The sequence below is a fragment of the Gavialis gangeticus genome, unplaced genomic scaffold (assembly GCF_001723915.1).
Source record: "Gavialis gangeticus isolate Ggan-Ray unplaced genomic scaffold, GavGan_comp1, whole genome shotgun sequence".
Taxonomy (NCBI): domain Eukaryota; kingdom Metazoa; phylum Chordata; order Crocodylia; family Gavialidae; genus Gavialis; species Gavialis gangeticus.
The window spans coordinates 2,123,523-2,142,916 of NW_017729026.1; the positions used below are offsets into that span (position 1 = coordinate 2,123,523).

The following is a 19,394-nucleotide window of genomic DNA, read 5'->3' on the forward strand; positions in this document are numbered from 1 at the left end:
GGATCTGTCCTGATGCGTGTATTTTTTTTAAAGCCAATATTGTTATGCTGGTAAAAATCCTAACTTAGAGGTAGTTTTAGCATTAAAAGGTGACTTTTTAATATCTAATATTTATTATTTTTTTTAATATAATACATTTAATATAATAAATTTAAAATAATTATTCTCCTTCCTATATAGGGATAGCTGTCTCAGTAGAGTACCTCTCTGCTTTCACTCTGCTAGTATAGATAAATCAGTTACAGCTTCTTGTATACATTGTATACATCATCTACAACTTACAAATACATATCGTCTTATTTTCCTTGGTAGTATCTTTGTCTAAGGAATTGTGACTAACATATTGTAACCAGAGGAGACCAGCTGTATGTAGTCACTATCATTTTGATCTTGTTCTGCTCTGATGGGAGTAACCGTATTATTCTGTCTCTGTAACTTAATGAGCCAAATGTATCTGTATTGTAATTCAATTCTAAGATGAAGATTTTCTCTACATTTAAGTCCCTCATCTTAGAGTTGCATACAAGGGTGGTGTGGGGCTCGGCAGCTTCTGTGGCTCTGGCTCCAGCCCTTACTTGGGGCAGGAGGAGAAGAGGGGGAAGGAGGTCTGGAGGCTGTGGGGTGGCAGGGGGGTAGGCATAAGCAAAGGAGGTAAGCTGCCTGACCTCCCCATAACACCTGCACACCCACTGTTTGTTTCTCTGCAGCAGTGGAAGGGATGAATTAAAGATGACCCTCCAATAATTAGATTCTGTACGTGGAAAATTATAAAAACTTATAAATTTTCCATTTACAGAATCTAATTATTGAGGGGGGGTCATCTTAAACTTACAGCAGTTGGATATGTGCAGAGGATGAGCTGGACAATTCTATATAAAACTTTTGGGCAACTTGTAAGAGCTGGTTTGGCAAATAGCCATCAGAGTATGCTTCATGCTTCTCTCTGAGATTCTGATGCCATTTTATTCAGAAAATTTGTATTCAGAAAATTTAGTTATTTCACTCTTGGCCCTCAAATAGATGTACTGGGTAAAAAGGATAGCACTGTGGTTGTGCGGTACTACACGAACCAGGCCTATTAGGCAGCAAAGTGGCTAAGACTGAAAGCAAGAACCACATTTGGGCTACAATGCAAGCTAAGAGGCTGAAATAGCTTTTTCAGAGAATGTTCACGTTCCCTTTGCTCCCTGGCCTTTAAAAATCTCTTGTTGCTGGCTGTGATTTTACTCCAATGACTGAGAATCTGTCTTCCCTCTAACCATGCTAACCAAATTGAATTGCTCCTGTTAGAAATAGTTTTCCTCATCACTGTTGTGTCTGAATTCTTCAACAAACCACAAACTGACACTTGTTCTCCTTTTTGTTTCCCCACTCTTTTTAGGGGAGCCTCGAAATTTTTTCAGGGCTTGGACTGGTGCTTGGCCCACCTCTAGGAGGTTTTTTGTATCAGTCCTTTGGCTATGAAATCCCTTTCATAGTGCTAGGATGTGTAGTGCTGATCCTGGTGCCTCTGAACATGTACATCTTACCAAAATACGGTAGGCCTCTCTTCCTCCTTGGGTCAGTGATTCAAGCTTAAGACAGGAAATTAAAAGACATTTTCTATCCATACAGCCTGATCAAGTTAGTGGCAAAACTCCAGCTGACTTCAATAGAGCAGGATCAGGCACTTGTTTGATGTAACTGAAACTAATGGATGTAGGTGGCTTGAAATTAATCTAACTTTTTGTGTCTTGTTTGCAAACAGTAGTGCTGTTGTATGAAAATGCACTGAGACTTTCTCAGCATCATGTGTCTTAGCTTTAGCGTGTGTAAATGATCAGTTGTCTTTGCTCAGTATCAGCAAGGCTACTCTGAAGCATATTGGTGTTGTGATTAAGAAATATGTACCATAGACAGCACATGAGTAACAAAACCTGGAAAAATCAGACCTGCGTTGATGGAATGAGAGGTTCTTGGGTACTGCAAGATGTATTTAATACATGAACAAGAATTTGCTGCATTTTGAGGCCTACGTCTTTAGAGTCTGTGAATCCATTTCATTAGATCAAGTCTCAGATGGCCCAGTTTTATGATGAAATGTTGCTTGACAGTAGTTTTATGTAACAATAAGAGTCTGGTATTGGAAAAAGGTAATCACCACATTGCCAAGGCATGACACTTTCACTGTTGCATAATGGTAGGTGGTAAGTTAACTATGACTAAATGTTCTAAGGCTCTGTAGAAAGTTCCCAAAAGGAAGTGCTTGCTTTTGTATCCTGCTTACTGTGGTTAGTAACACTTTGACAGTTTGTCTGTCTTCAGAAGATGTCCATATTTGAACACAGATCAGAATATTTTGTATTCAGCTTTGGATTTCTGTGACTTGGAAGTTTACTGAACCAGTGATATTGGTGCCTGTAAGCAGTAGTCACAGTGGGCATTGTCTCACTGAGCCCAGTGAAACTGCACGCACGTTTAAGTGTTGCAATACTAGAGATTCAGGTAGGAAAAAGTAAGCCTGGACTTTTGTTAATATGTCCAGTTTCCCTGGCTGGCTGGAAACCCCATATCTTGATATTCTATGCAGGAATGACCCTCAAAGATTCTTCTTTTTTTTGCCTAATATCAACTTTTATCAGAGTGGGAGGGCAAGTGCATTAAATCCGGGAAGAAAGAAAATGGGTCATGAGTATTTCCAATAATTTGAACTACCAAAAAATATTCTTTATTTTCTTCTCTTGAGACAGATTCAGCCCCTAGCAAGGACTCATTCTGGAAGCTTATTCTTTTGCCAAAAGTTGTACTTCTGTGTCTTGGTATATTTTCATTAAGTGGATGCTTGGGTTTTCTAGATCCCACAATGTCACTGTTTGTTTCAGAGAAGGTAAGTCATCTTAATATGCAAGATGAAATTGCTTAATGACTTGACAAATTTGAAGTATTTGATTTTATGATATTCAGATTAAATGTTCTAATATATTCACTGCTCTTATTGTGTAATAGGGGTGTGTGAAGCGGGCCATATTCAGTTCAGATTCGGCCCGATTCAGGGGACAGTAATTCAATTAATTGATTTGGATCACTGTCCCAATTTGATTTGGCTGAATCTGAATCTGAAGATTTGATTCTGATATGGAGAATCAGCAATCCAGCCATAGACACAGCTTGAAATGTTTTTTCTACATACCTCGAAGTACCAGGCATGGATTATGAATTCTGAGACCATGGGGCAGATGGAGCATCCCACAGGAGCATGGGGGGGCCCTGTGTGCTTGGCGGCGGCTCCCCCCGCACCCTCCAGCTCAGTGATTGGCCACGGGGTGACCCCGAGTGCCTCTCCAGACCCAGGAGGCACCAGTCACGAGGTGGGGGGTCCCCCTAGTGCTCCACAGCAGACCCAGAAGTGGTGCTTCTGGTCCACTTCTGGGTCCACTGCCAAGTGTGTTGGGGACCCCCTGCACTCCTGTGGGATACTCCATCCGCCCCACCATCTCAGCATTCACAAGCTGTGCGAGGTATGTGGAAAAAACATATAAAGCTATGTCTGAAGCTGAATCATCGAATCTCTCCAAATCTAATTGGAGGCTTTCAATTTGGTTTGGAGAAATTCATGGGTCTCCTGATTCGATTCAGATATGGAGATTCAGCCACTGAATCAGGCCAAATCTCCTCCAGATCGAATTAGCGACCAAAGCTTTTCACAGCCCTACTGTGTAAGTATTAACTTAGCTTCATATTATATCGGTAACTCACTATTTAGGGTTGTCCTATATTACTGACTTGACATCACAGGCAGCTGACACCTATGAATATTCTCTCAAATGTGCCTTTTCCAGTTTACTAAGCTTTTAGTTATGTAAGCAAATCAAACTAGCTTTCACACAGCAAGCAATTGTTGTACTCATGCACTTCATCTATCAGACAAAAGGAGTAACTCCTGTATCTGTGATTTAATGGAACTGTTGCTTTTTGGCTCCATATTCATTTTTAGCCATACAAATGGCTTAAGTTGTTGCAAAACAAACAACAAAATTCATGTGTTAGCAGATTTTAACTTCCCTAACATATAGAAACATTTTTTTTGTCTGAGGTGTTTGAAATTAAAGTCTATGCTAATGTGTTGCATACATATTGACTTGACAACTCAGTTTTTGTACTATTTAATGACAAACGCTAATATTTATGGCTGGAGAGAAAATGTCCAGGCCTAAACTTACAAAACTGCTATTGATGGAGAGGCTTCTGCTATTTGTGCCTCTTTGTTTCAGTAGCACAGTGGCCACACACTCCCCTAGCATGAAGGTGATCAGGTTCAATTTGTTCCTCTTCCTGAGGAACTTTGAACCTGCAATTTGCCTCCAAACATAATTTCCTGACCACCATACTATGGTATATTCTTGGTTGGTGTGCTGTCAGTCTCTCCCCCATTCAAGAGGAGTGGAATGAGATCAATAAATATTTAGTAGAGCTAGATTAAGAGGTTGCTTCCAGTAGTGCCCCCACCATCAGGCTGAGCAGTGTCATTTTTGCTCTCGTGCCCTCTGTCTGAATGAATGTATTCCATGCAATATGGAATGCCTCAGAATACCTTGTAGTGTGCTGGTTAGGGCCCTCATCTGAGAGGCTGGAGATCTTATTCAAAATCTACTCTACCTGATTTTTAAAATGGGGATTTGAACCCTGAATTGGAAAGGGTAAGATTTAGGGTCCCTGCCACCTAGAGGTCCTTTTCAGTTTCTCTCTTGAAAATGCATGCAGTTTTAGAATCTAAAAGGAATATATCAAAAGCAAGCAATGCTGTAACATCTACTTGGTTGGAAGTGATGAACTTTTGTCATGTATTATTAACTAACAGCAAAACTGAATATCAGATATAATTCTGGGACCACTTAAATACTAACCTCAGTAATAGAAATTTCACACATGTGAGAGTTAGAGCTGGCAGTGTAATGGACCTGAGGCAAATTTTGAACTGTGTTGATCTTTGGAGTGGTAGAAGCTGGAGGGGAGAATGTGGCTTGGAGCTAATATCAGACTACTGGAAAACATAATTTGGGCAGAAGTAAACAAATGCTAGACTTACCACAGTGATTTCTGCCAGTTAAACTAAAATGTGGTTCTTATGGAATGCTTTAACACTCTGATGTTTTTACAGTTCAAATTACCAGCTGGTTATGTGGGATTAGTGTTCCTTGGCTTGGCAGTATCCTACTCCCTGTCTTCACCATTACTTGGGGTCTTAAGCGATAAAATGCCGGTGAGTGTCACTGTTTGTTGCTTGGATTCATACCACAGACATAGTGCTTCACAGCTTGTAAAGTAGTCTTTGCCAGAAGTGCATATGCAGCACTTTCCTACTAAACAGCTGGCCACCTAAATAGTAGCTCCCAAGGACAAAAGAACAGGCTTTGTAGGCTCAAGATGTACATCGGCACCTCTGGAGAGTGAGAGCCTTGAATGTCATTTCAGTAAACCTCACCATTGCACACAGACTTTGGAGCCAAATAATTTTGTTGGTAGAACACAGGTTCCCCGTATCAAGCTTAAGATGCCTTCAACTTCCTGGTATTCCACCTCAAAGGCTCCCAGTGAAACCCCCTGTCCAACAACACTTGATTGGGTAGAGGTCACTGGCACAGAAATTGATTTGATAGATTCAGTACTGACAAAATATTTATGGAGTCTCAGTCTTTCCCCATAAACTACTTCTGTAATAAACTCTCCTCAGGGGGAGGTGGTGGGAGGGGAGCTGGGACTGAGGTAGCAAATTCTAAAATTTCATCTGGTAACTATAACAACTACAGCATCTTATACTTGAAAGAGGCAATATTGTGGTACTATAACTACAGCTAACTGGCATGTATTAAGCTTATAATGACCTTTACTGTATTGCGACAAGGAAACAATATTCACTGTGTCCAGGAAAATTATTCTAAATCTAGCTTCTTTTGGGAGAGAAGCAGGAAAGTTTCTGCAAAAAGAAATGTATCCAACTAATACCTAGTTCCAAAAAACTGATTATAATGTCATGGTAGACATTAGAGGCATTTTTACACATGAAAGCGTCGCAGCTCCAGGCACTATGAAAAGCGCCTGGCACTGCATCACTTGCAATTGTATAAGTGGTGAAATGTGCATCAGCACACAGAAAAAGGGGGCGGTGAGCTTTTTGAACTGAAACATCTTCTATGTTGGTTAGTTCAAAAGCGTGCTGCTGCCATTTTCTGCGTGCTGGCATGCGTTTCACCACTTACACAATTACAAGCAACGCAGTGCCATGCATGTCAGCTTGCATGCAGAGCAGACTCGATTAATTGAGTCCAATGTGCCAGATCTTCAGCATGTCCGGGTATGAAAATGTATGTGTATAAATGCCTATAGGTGATATACCTGCCCATCGCTCTTACTTTTTTTCAATTGCCAGAGTGTACATAGATAGGTAGACTTAATATAAATTTATTATTTGTAATCTATATTTGCATATGAGGTAGCTGAAATTTGTCATTTTTAAGAGTTTTTTGCTTTTTTCCCCACAGCGCTTAAGGAAATGGCTAATGGTCTTTGGGGGTTTACTGACAGCTCTGTGCTATTTCCTGTTAGGACCTGCTCCTGTCTTGCACATTGAAAGGTACACTTTGCTTGCTTTGTTTCTCTGAGCTATTCTTCTTACCATATTTTCTTGCATATACACACCCCAGAATATAATACACACCTTGTTTTTAAAAGGTAAAATGATGAAAAAAAAATTGTAACAGTTATGGCTGCATAGAGCAAGGGCAGAGCCTGATTTTCAGCTAATTTGCCTTTCCTTTTCTGCTTAACTAAAGCTGAAACACCAGCCGCTACTAAAGGCTGGTCTCCAGGTATGTATCTGTAATTTTGAAAAAAGTTAGTTTCCAGGGCTCTGAAATAGGAGAGGAAGGACTGAGAGCAGCTAGCAAACAGCAAAATTCCTGTAAGAAAGATTAACTTGATTAGTGGAATATCAAGGCCATTGAAAAGAAGATATGATTGTTACACTTCTAGAGTGAAGAACAGTAAGACATTAGACTAATTGACTCCTTCAGTTGCCTGAAGAATAATACAATAGCTGCTGCACTGTGGACTAGAAATCAAAGCACAGTGCTTCTACCCCAGGCAGAAAATCAGCATCTCCATTTAATATACATACACCAATTTGAAGGGAAAATGTGTTGAATGGGAGAAAATATAGTAATTGACATTGATCTTACTTAAACAAAGAACAAGACACAATCTACAGAGAAAATGACATTTTTCCCCAGTCGATCTGCTTACTTTGCCTGGTTAGAGCTGTATCTACTGTATGTGAGATGAGAAAATAAAAATGTGACTTTTAGGGTGAGTAGAACTGTGAGAGCAAATTGGTCTCTTGTGACTTGTGCAGCACCAAAACTAACTGAAGATATATCCTTACTACGGTGGGAAGAAAAGCTGGAGTTTGTCTATCGAGATAAGGCACTACAGATTTTGTGTCTCAGTTGCTAGCTAAGCTAAGCATCAAGTGAAAGATAGTTGACTTTAAGTAGTTAAATGAAGATGAGATGGTACCTTTTCCCACTGGGATATTTCATTGAAATAGCTGTCTCCCTGTAAAATCACTGTAAAGAGAAGTGTGAATATAGTCTGCAACCCCATTGTCTTGGTTGTGTTCTCTATGGCAAATGAAATGATACTGACAGTAGGGATGCTAATGTGTAGAGCTTGTCAGAATCTTTGAGAGACCTAATTTATCTTGATGGAGGAGAAAGAGAGACATTAGTAAAATACTATCCAGATCTTTCTCACTTCAGTCTACATAGGTATATGGTTGCAGCCTTTGGACAGCATAATCTTTACTATTGGAACAATCAAGCAAACACCACAGTTTGACTTACAGCCCTGGAAGAATTTGCAAGGGAAGAAGTTGGGAAAACCATTTTTTTTTAAACAGAGTTTATTTTGATTTTTAAAAATTCTGTATTTGTTAACAATATTCCTTTTATGAAGTTCATTTCAGTGTTGAGCAACATTCTTAAGAGAGAATCTCATATAAAATGTGGGCCTGATAACTGACAAGTAACATGCAGATGGCTTTGTCAGGAAATAATAATGGACGACTATTTCGGGAGTCCTAAATAATTGAACTAGGATTTTTATCTGGGGGAGTGGGAAAAGTAAACAGTTTTAATGTACTAAATCACTTTTAAATGCTTATTTGACAGTCAACTCTGGATGTTTGTTCTTATGCTGGTTTTGATTGGCTTTTCGCTTGGGATGACTGGTATCCCACTATTCCCTGAAGTAATCAGCTGTGCATAGTAAGTGTTCCCATCTCTCACACATTTCACTGTTACTGTTATGGGGAAGCTCTGCAAATTTAACACTTCTCAAAGGGAATGGTTACCAGCTGCCTTATTTGGTAACACTTTCAGAAGTACACAAGTCACACCGTCAATGTGTTTGTGTGGTGTTTTGAAATAAATTACTTGAATGCCAGGGGAGGCCCTGAATCAAAACAGCAGTTGTAAAAATATAACCCATTTTTAAAGGAATTTGGTAACATCACTGGGTTCCATCTGACTCTCATAGCAAGGCACAGTACTTGTGTGACTAGTTCAGATCCATAAGAAGGATAATGGCCAACAAATACCATTGGCTCTCTATGTAACAGTGCACCAATAATTCTACCAACAGGAATCACGATTGCATATAGTACAGTCTCACATGCCAGTATCATAGTAGACTGAGATCCCCCTGGTTCAGTATCCAGACAAAGTGGCACAAAGGGCCCCCCCTCATTTTTAAGGTCCATTTCATGCCAGCCCATATGTTTCTGCCCTCCTATGTGCCTCATCACAAGGCTAGATATGACATAGGTAATCAAATATCATACAGTCAAAGGAGGCAACACTGTTGCTGAGAATATCACTTCTGAAGCCCTAGAGGTAGCGTTGCCTTACCTTTCTTCTTCTGGGAGATGGTGCAAGGGGCCTTATAGGCATAGCTCCAGGATGTGAAGGGGCTTCTGTCTGCTGTAATGGGTACCCTTGTATTTTCCTATTGGAATAATACACCTATACAATTCAGCGTTTAAAAGGCAATTGATTGTACTTCCTGCAAATAACCCATGTCTATCTTTCTGCAGTGAGAATGGATTTGAAGAAGGGTTAAGTTTGTTAGGACTGGTATCGGGGCTCTTCAGTGCAATGTGGTCACTTGGGTAGGTATGTAGTTACTCTCTATATACGTGTAGTGTTATGCTTTTTCCATCTTATAATACTATTGCTGGCCTTTAAATGACAACTAAAGAAAAACATTTAAATCTTTCCCTCTGACACTTTGGTGTCTTTGGTTCAAAGTCTTGTTACCAAAGTGCTGCCAGTAGTCATGGTCTGTCTTGAGTCATTTCTTAGTCAAGGGGATTCTGAATACCATATTTACCCAAATCCAAGATGACTTTTAAGTTTTAAGACACCCTCCCTAAAATTAGATTTTGTGCATGAAAAAGTCAGAGTTCCTTATTATTTTCCATATATTGGGCACGCCTACGCATATCTCTTTTAAGCAGGCTTAGTCTAAAACCACCATTTTTAAGGCACATTAAGGGCGTGTGTCTACACACGCATGCCCTTAATGCACCTTAAAAATGGCAATTTAAGGCTATGTGAGCCTGAATTTGATACCTGCATCAAGCAGGTATCAAATTTAGGCATGAATAGCTAAGTCTCATTAGAGTGCATGTAGATGTGGTAATGTGCAGTAACGGTGTGTATGTCAATGGATACACACCATGAAATGTGCATTAGTGCATCTGGACATGCACTAATGCGACGTAGCTATTTGTGCCTAAATTTAATATGCCTTAATGCACAATCGTGGGTCCACATGTAGACGTGTGCCTATATTGCCTTCATGCACCTTAAGCAAAGGTGCATTAAATTTAGGCACACATAAATGTGTAGACATGTCCATAGGATCTCATTATTGGAGGGTTATCTTTAAATGCTATTTAATAGGTATATTTTGGGCAGCCTGGGAAGCCCAAGTACAGAGTTCCTCACTGGGATGCAACCACTGAGTAAGTAAAAGCTGGAGAGCTGGAGGAAAATGAGATTAACATTGTCAGGGCCATGCCCAACCTGCATGCATTTGTCTTGTTGTTAATACTAGGTTTGGGCAGCAGTTTCCAGAGTTTTAGCCTACCTCATTCATCAGCAATGGCACCTCACAGGATTTAAGGACATAAGTGCAAACACTTCTCCCATAGTGACTGGGATGCTGACTGTTCTGGCCAGCGTGGGTCATAATAAACGAAGTACAGCATTGCCCCTGAGCAAACCACTACTGTTTCTAGATGCACATCTATAGTAGCATAGGGACATGGCCAAGTGTCCAGTGCAAGGGCCTGTGGCGACTTCTGGTCACCACTGCAGTCACAATTGCAATCACATGTCTGCTGGCAGCAGCCACTTTTTATTGGCATTACCTTTGCTATTGTACTGCATCTTTAGGTGACATATATTGGAGAGAGGACTTGAGACCTTTTGGGCCACGAAATGCAGTCCATAGCAGTTACGGACAGACATGTCCATATAGTTTATTTCATAAGCTAAAAGCAATCTCATAACCCTTTTGCAAATATTTTCTAATTCCTGGATTTACTGTTGGCATTGTGCCATATGTAGCATACCTGCTGGCAATACTTATCATAAGTATCACTCAGTGCCATCACCCTCCTTCCCACCCCAGACTCTTTCTCTTTCCACCTGATCTATCTTGTTTCTGTGGTACAGTCTGTCAGCACCTTGACTGGAGCCCCTAGGCCTCAATTTAATACAAGCAGGATGTTTTATGCCTCTCCAAGCTTTAACAGTGAAATAACACTGAATTCTCTCTCTCTCTCTCACTCGTATTCATTTCTTGTTCTCATGCAGTAGGACGCTATTTGTAATACCTCAGTGTATTAGGAGCTCTGCCTATGTGTTAGCATTCTGGTTTGCACAGTGTTGTTCTAATGCAGAACAAAAATGTAATACCTGTCTCCAAGAGCTTATCATCAAGGTACAAGATGTAGCAGATGAATATAGACAGACAGGGAAGTACAAAGAAACTGAGACAATATTTGTATGGTAGGCAGTGGTTGCAACATACCAGTAGACTAACTGTTGTCCAGAGGTGTGTGTCATGGGGATAAAACAGTTGAGGCACTTGAAGGATAATAATGAAGCGTTAGGTGTAGTTTGAATGTTTGTGGGGCCACCATGGGGAAAGCTCCTTTGCTGTATGAAAAAGTCTAATAAATAGGTGCTGGTATGGGCTGATCAGAGGCAGGAATTGACTTATGGTGCCAACCAAATAATAATGGATAAGCATGAAGGGTGTTCCTTATTTGCAAAGGGAATGAGGAAGCCAGTGAAGGGATACAAAGAAAATGGTAATAGGGTAGATGTTAGGCTAGGAAAGTGGCTTTTGTGGCAGCTTTCTAAATGTCTTTGAGCAGGGAAAGACTATTTGTGAAGACCACAGGAAAAATATGTTGTAGTAACTGAGATAATGAGAGTCTGGACAAGAGTTGTCTAGACAGGAAAGGCTATATCTTACAGGTGTTCAAAAAATCTCTACAAGATTTTTGTAGTATGTCCTGTGATGACAAGGGATGAGGTCAGAATCAAAGTTGATGCCCAAGTTATGAGTACTAAGTGATGGCCAGGATGCTGTGGTTGTCCTTGGTGGTGTGTGTTTAAAAAAGGAGGAAGGGAGGAGGAAGCTCGATTTTGATAGTTAACCATCAAAGGAGAGAGACATCAGAGATATTGGTTGAGATTTAAGTTGAGGCAGAAGGAGTTCGGTATGGTGTAAAGGGGTAAATGGTGGCTGAATTTGGGTTTCTAGACAAATTACTGGAATTAAAGAATAGGGACTGAGAGCAGAGTTGTATGCAAACTTCACAAAACTGTAGGGTTAGGGATGAGGAGGCTCTTTCGAAAGAAATGTTGAAGGAATGATTAGGGGTGAACCAAGAAAGGGTAGGTTTTCATAAGGCAAGGGAAGCATGATTTCTAGAAAAGCTTGACCTACCATCAAAGAAAGCTGTCTTGTCAAGGGGATGAGGTACTGGGGATATCAGCAAGGGTAACTTTAGTAGACCATTATGGATGGAAGTCAGATTGGAGTAGATTCTAAGATGGTGACTGACATAAACCTAAGAACCAACTCCTGTACTGAGGTCTTAGTGCAGGTCCTGACAGCTTCTAGAGTGCCAGTTAAATTGGTGGGACTCTGTGGATGCAGAAATCCAGAAGATCCAACTGAAAGGTAAACCCTTATGTACAGTAACTCTCTCAATGAAACATGACATCATCTCTGTTTAGGTGTTGAGTTTCTAAGGGAAGAACCTCTATTTGAACACCTTTTGTGCTGATGCATCACTTCTGATTCTGCCAGGGGATGTCTCAGCAGTAAACAAGCTAGATACCTGATAATCTTGTTTTAGCTATTGATGAAGAATAACTGTAGTGCTTTTAATATTACTTTTTATGAAGTATTCATATTTTTGTTCCTTTCGATATGTTCAGGTCTTTTGTAGGACCAACACTTGGTGGATTCCTCAATGACAGGCTGGGTTTTGAATGGGCTGCAACCATACAGGGAGGATGGTCACTACTGAGTGTAAGTGATCAAGTATTCTTGCTGGTTTTCTCTGCTGTGATTGTAGAAAAATATTACATTAATTAAAGTTTTAATAATTGATGGCTGTTTTCTTAAAGGGACTAGGAATTGGAATATTCTATGTTCTTGAGGCTTCACAAAGGAAGAGGTACTGTGAAACTCTTATTCTTGACTTCCTTTTTTCAAATCAGGTTTTATTTTGTCCCATTAAGAAAAATCAGGATTTCAGTTGTGCTCTTTTTTCAAAGACAGCCTAGTTGTGAAATAATTTCAAATATTTCTTGTGGCACAGACCAAATTTTATGGTGTATGTAGGTTTTCAATTTACTTTTTAGAGGAACAATTTTAACATGCTTCTGTTTTTCTCTCCTTCCTTCTCTCCATCCCTGCCCAATAAACAGGTCTAACCTGCAAAATCCTCCTGATACAAATGAAGAAAGAGCTCATCTGTTGGGCAGTGAAACATAGCCAGGAATGTTGTTGGACTAGCTCTTATATTTGTGGCTAACCTAATGCTGAGACCAAGTGGACTTAACATGGTATCAAACAGTTCTAGAGGTGCTAAGATGCATCTTCCCATAATAAATAGTGATTTGGTTTATTTTTTGCTCATATATAACTACACAACTCAAGAAGCAATCATTTGTCATTAAACACTGAATGCCTTTCTCTTCAACAGTCCTGCTGTGGACTGCTTGAATTTATAAATAACTGAGAGAGGTCACCCTGTTCAAATCTTCTCTGAACTGTACACTGAAGATATATTAGGCACCTTGTAAAAAGCATGCGTTTCAGAATGTTACATTTATACCTGCCATGGACTGTTTCTGGACCCCCTGTCACTCCAGCTTTACTATGTTTAATTGCAATTTTTTTTAAACTTTCAAAACTTCTCGACTGAGGAACTAAAATGTTGAAATAGCAAAGCTGTAAGCACAATGCTTTTTTAAATAAAATAACTAATTTCTAAGTTATTGAGTTTTCTTGAGCCAAACAAGATTACATACTCCCATTTCTGCCAGTGCTTGAAATCTCCAGAGCCTTCCTAACAAATAGGGAGTGGGCAGCAATGACCAATCTTGGATGATGGGAGGATGAAATGTAAATGTTATGTTTCTGTTTAGCTTGGAAACTATGTATGGTGGTGGGGTTTTTTTGTTTTGTTTTGTTTTAAATACCTGGGCTGAATTTGGCTTTTGATGAAGAGGGAGTTTGTAGAATTGGGGCCTATGTGCTCTGCTATTATTTAAAAGTTGCACAGCTTACGCCTACATCTAATCCTACCTTGCCTCTTGAGAGCAGCTGGAAGCTTTCAAATGATAAACAAACCAGTATTTCAGATTTCAAATTGAGTAGACTTTTGATTTCCTGCTAAATTGAGGGCATTCCAAACTTGAGAATAATGAGCATCAAACTGAAGCTCTCACTGAGATCACCCTGCCAGCAGCTGCCTACTGGCATTAATATCATAGGATTTCTTAATCACCTCAGCATGACTGTCATATTGAAGGGAAAAGTCTCAGGTATTGTCAGGATTGGGGCCTAAACAGTCTCGAGGAGCATGGGGTTAAACAAGTGCTTGAGCCTCTGGGGAATAACCAAGGAGTCAGTGGCTGCATCTACATGTATGCTTTACTGTAGAGTTGACTAATTAGCTCCGCAGTAAAGTGTCACCATTTACATGTGCTGGTATTAGGGTGCAGTAAACAAATTCTGTTGTAAGCTAGTACTGTTGGGGACAGTATTATCTTATAGTGAGAAAATTTATTGCACTGAAACACATGTGTAGACTGTGATTGAGCAGGAGCCAGACTCCTGGCTGCTGCTTAGCCACACAACTCTGCACTTTCAACACTCTTGTACTCCAGCCAGCCCCTCTGCCACATGATGCCACCACCTGGAGCCTGGGGCTGACCCTGCGAGCCTGCTGCCAGCCTGGGCCTGCCTCACCCTGGCAGCTGTCCCAGGCATACAGGTAGTGTCGCACTAGGTTGAAAATGCCCAGCTGTGGCTAGGTCGGTGGGCTGGACACCAATGAGGACACAGTTTATGATTAATGTCAATATTTTATAGGTTAAAGCCAAATAAATATTGCATAACTCAAGCAAATGATTTCCTATATAATACTAATCTATGGCAACACACAATAATCAAACAAAGCTGGGGAGAGATGTCCGTTGGGTCATGAGGTTTGGGTCAAAGCCCCTTCCTTTCAAAACCACGAGTGGTTTTGGTGCGGCTGGCCAGGGCCCTAGCCTTAGACCTGGTCAACGGCTCATATTCCTTAAAAGGTCATTTAACAATCATAACATAATCAAAATAACTACAAACAGCTAAACGGGAAATTGCATCCGTTGAGTCACGGGGTTCAGGTCAAGGCCCCTTGCTTTCAAGATTGTGAACGACCTTGGTGCAGCTAGCCAAGACCCTAGACCCAGCTGGGGATTTTCAACCTAGTGCGACATGGCATCACGAACAAGATGCCCGTGTCCATGGCAGGATCGGTCAGTCGACACCGACAATGACTTGTATCACCATTGTAATTACCACCAAGTCGCAGGTGACTCAGGTGATCCCCAAATTGAGGATTATGTATCTTTGACTCAAGGGCATAAGAAGTGGGAAGTTTTAACGTCCAGAGGTGACTGGGCATGCGTCCTGCACCACTCACCTATGGCCATCTTTGAACCCAAAAATGAGAACTGAGCTGTTAGGTTAAAAGGGATAAAGAAACCACTTGACCCCGACCATGACCCCACCCATGCCCTAAAGCAATTTTATGGGCTTGTTAAAAAGTCAGGCAGTACTACAGACCCCCAATGGCAGCCCCTGGCTCTCATGAAAGGGGGCTGGGACCCTCAGGGCACTCCATGAATCCCACACCCCCAGGAAGCTCAGCGATAGGTATGAGCCCTGATGGTTATTAACTCCCCTGTCCGGACAGTTTCTCACAGCCCTCAAGATAATAGAAAACCAACAGTCCTCTCTAGAGCCTGCCCTAAGGGCCATTCCCAAACCCACCAGTGACAAAGATGCTGAACAGCGCCCCCGTACCTGCCCCCTTCGGCACCACCTTCAGCCGAGACTAGCCCTCTTAGTTCCCCGAGCACCATAGAAAAGCCCAATTTATACCCAGAGGTTAGAGACCCCACCCCCGTATTGCCCATCACTGTCACCAAGTATATGACGGACAATCAAGACCGAACCACAGCACAAACGGTCCAGAGAACGCGTTCAATGACCGAGTTAAAGGACCTCCTCAAAACCACACAACGGCGGCCCGGGGAGGCCGCCATGGTCTGGTTAGGACAGATAGTCATTGATCACGGGACAGAATTAGTTGATCAGGAGGAGACCACCTATCTGTCCCGAAACACTCGCTGGCACCAAACGCCGGCAGTGTGGAGCACATATCACAGAACACTCATTGGCCCATATCCTTGTCCGCCTTAATAGTTCAACTCACTGGCACTGGCTTAAGTGGTTATCACTGTCCACCAGGATCAGTAAAGACTCGTGAGAACTTAATTTATGCTGCCACGGGTCTTTCAATTTCAGTATAGAACCCCTGACGAACCCCGCTCAATTTGACCCCAGCTCAGGTTATTGGGGCGTATCCACAGCGGTTTGTCAACGACCCCACTGACATCCCCTTACAATCCTTAGCAATTACTGGGGCCGTCCAGGCCACTGGTGCAAATGAACCCGGATTAACCCTTTGGCTCCACACCATCGAAGGCCAGCCGGTGCGAGATCTCCTAAACATCGCTGAAAACATCCCAAAACGGTTTGGTGCGGAACGGGCAGCCATTGCAGCTGTCACAGAGTGACCCCCACGCCCCACAGCTCCATAACCCAAAAGAACCCCATTTGAACGCCGAGTGTTCAGGTTCCTGATAAACAAAGGGGGTCTCACAAAGGAGGAGGCTAGAAAACTAACGCCAGAAGAACAACTCATCCTGGCTCAGGCAAAAGGGTTCCATGGAAACCTGGACACCAAAGCACAGGTAAATAAGATAAAAAAAACAAGTAGCACCCGCCGTTCCGGCGGCCACTCACCAAAAAGGGACCCCAGACCGTTTATTACCGTTCAAGTAAAGGGCAAACCGGTTGAGTTTTTGTTAGATACGGGGGCACAAGACAATGTCATAAAACCCACAATTCCCCATCAAAAAACGAATCAGCGGATATGGGTCGAAGGAATAAATGAAGCCAAGGAAGCGGACATTGTCCACTTCATCATTGAATTCCAGGGAAAACATTTTCCCCTTAAAGCGTTGTTGGGTGGCCAAAATTTATTGGGCGCTCCAACAATACGCTTTATGTGCCTCAAGGAAATTCTGATCTCTGCCTTTCCTGTAGCCATTTCTGAAAACTAAGGCCCCAAACCACACGCCCCATTATTAGTATCCACCGTGCCATGGAAATTTAGACCTAGCCACAGCTGGGCATTTTCAACCTAGTGCAACAGGTAGATGCTGCACCCAGGAGCAGTGTATTCCTTATTCTTATGGTACAAGAATCCATTGTGGATTTGGAAGTCTGACTAGGTGAGGGATCCTGGATTATGCAACTTTTGTCGGACATATTGATTTTGTGCAGAGGTGCTGCAAATGGAGGTGGTGCTCTCCCCTAACTTGGGGGTTTTCAAGAGAAGGTTGGATAGATACCTGGCTGTGGTAGTATTATCCCAACACTTGTTCCTGCCAAGGCCAGGGTGTCAGACTTGATGATCTGTTCAGGTCCCTTCTGACCCTAGAAACTATGAAACTATGGGCAGTGCTTCTCAACCATTTTGGACTCAGACACCAAAGCACCCCTCTATAACTTTTGTGAATTGAGTGGCACCCAATTTCAAAAACTAATTTATGGATTTCAGAGTTTATTTCCATGCAGAGGGGCCTGGCAGTGGGAACTGGAGATGATCCAGGCAGGACAGGTTAAGAGAGTAGTTAAGGGCTGTGGGGTAGGAGTGGAGGGGCCACGCTAACCTCTACCCAGAGCTCACTTCTCCCTTTAGCACCCTCAAATCGCTTCTCTTTTCTGGGGCATGCAGCCTCTGTCCTCTGACTAATCAGTCTCTCTCCCTGGAGTCTTCTGTACTGCCCCCTACACCCATTGTCAAGTCTCTCATTCTCTGGTCTCCTGTGCTAGCCCCATAATCGAATACTTAGTGCCTTCCCTTGGCTCCTGCCATGGTCTCCCTTCTCACTATAGCCATGCCTATGCCTTGAGGCTATACAAACTAAAATCAAACGCATTCAAACACTATAGATTCTTAGTCCTTATTGTTGTAGTAGTAGTAGTAGTAGTAGTAGTAGTATTTTCTTTTTAGCTAAGCATCCACTAATAAAGTTCTAGAAGCAACTTTTTTGTGCAGGACCTTCATGCCTGTGTACAGAAAGCCTTTTGAAAGTCACGAGTGTAGTTTTAAGAAGAATTAAGGAAGTCAAAATGTTCTCTATTCTTTGGGCTTGTGAGGCTGTGCCACGTGTTTGCTGATGCTTGGGTGATGACATTTTACTACTCATTATTTTCTGTAGTAAGTTTGAGTAGGGTGGGCTGCAAGTCTTCCATCAGATTATATTTCCACTGGAGAAATGTTGATTTAATAAAAAATCAGTATTTAGAAGTAAATGCCAGTTTTGACAAGCCTTCAGTAGAAACCAGGCAGGTTTTGTCTACTTGCTTACTTGCCTATATCCTCACCACCCTTCCTAGATGGCAACAGAGAGCAAGGTTCTCAGGTTTTCATTTTGGAGGCCACCAATGGGTGGGCCTGATATGTGGTTGAATAAATCCCAAATTTAGGTCTAGAAGGATTTTTTCACCAAGTCATATTGGCATGGACCATATCTGCCTTCCTCTGTAGCACAGAACATGGTCCTCTTCCTAAGTTAAAATATACTTGGATAATCCTAACTAATTTTCTGCTGCTGTGCTGTCAAGACACTACCAATGCCCTTCTCTTCCCTGCTCTTTATTTTAGCTTGGCATTTCTCAAGCTACAGGGTTCAGACTTTGGGGGCTTGTAAGGGACTCCTGGGGCCCTCTAACCTTAGGGGGAGACATTTTAATCATAGCATCCATTGGTGGTGCTCCCATACTTCAGTTACCCTCATGCTGCACCCCACTCCCTCCTCCCCCCGCTTCAGCTGCATGACATATCTTCTGAAATGTAAATTCTCATTGCATGGGAAATTCCAAGGTATCCAGTCAATTCTCCCAGGCAGTTTTACAGATATGCTTGTATCCTGAATGTAGGACAGTGCTATAAACCATGCACAAATTCTTTGCAGAACTTCAGCTAGGGACATGAGTTCAATACTGGCAATGTGAATTTCTGGGAAAATTGCCGTGCTGAAAAGTCTGGTGAGAAGAGGGAGCATACAGGCCTCCAGACCCTTGGAAGGAGAAAAACAAAGTCGCCTTAAAGCTGAGCTCTTCAGCTAGGGGTGGCAGGCAGCTGTTTCTTTGCTCCCCCTACCCCTATGACAGATAGGATGCCTGAAGCTGATGTCACATGGGTGAAGCTGGGGGAAGGCTGTGCTCCCTGCTTCCTCATCAGGTGAACTGGGGCTGTGTTCATAATTTGTCCCAGGGCAGCAACCGGGGCTGCCAGGAACATGGAACAGCACCAGGGAACCTAGCTTATTAGTGCCCTTTTAACAGGACTGGCTTCACTGGGAAGTTAGTTGCTATTTAAAAGGCATCAGGAAGCAAGGCTGTTTCCAGGGTTTCTG

At 42.0% G+C, this 19,394-nt stretch overlaps 1 protein-coding gene and 1 long non-coding RNA gene across 2 annotated transcripts in view; one reads left to right on the top strand and one right to left on the bottom strand.

The window, feature by feature from the left end:
- SLC18B1 (solute carrier family 18 member B1) overlaps positions 1 to 13,621 on the top strand; it is a 25,359-nt gene extending 11,738 nt beyond the window's left edge. Inside the window, exons 6-14 of the mRNA XM_019520258.1 lie at positions 1,382 to 1,538; positions 2,730 to 2,866; positions 5,138 to 5,239; positions 6,519 to 6,610; positions 8,205 to 8,300; positions 9,128 to 9,202; positions 12,558 to 12,651; positions 12,750 to 12,799; positions 13,053 to 13,621. Coding sequence (XP_019375803.1) covers positions 1,382 to 1,538; positions 2,730 to 2,866; positions 5,138 to 5,239; positions 6,519 to 6,610; positions 8,205 to 8,300; positions 9,128 to 9,202; positions 12,558 to 12,651; positions 12,750 to 12,799; positions 13,053 to 13,119 — 870 coding nt within the window. The 3' untranslated portion in view covers positions 13,120 to 13,621. The remainder of the gene's footprint in view (positions 1 to 1,381; positions 1,539 to 2,729; positions 2,867 to 5,137; positions 5,240 to 6,518; positions 6,611 to 8,204; positions 8,301 to 9,127; positions 9,203 to 12,557; positions 12,652 to 12,749; positions 12,800 to 13,052) is intronic.
- LOC109299760 overlaps positions 12,806 to 19,394 on the bottom strand; it is a 15,717-nt gene continuing 9,128 nt past the window's right edge. Inside the window, exon 3 of the long non-coding RNA XR_002097990.1 lies at positions 12,806 to 12,978. This is a non-coding gene — a long non-coding RNA (uncharacterized LOC109299760). The remainder of the gene's footprint in view (positions 12,979 to 19,394) is intronic.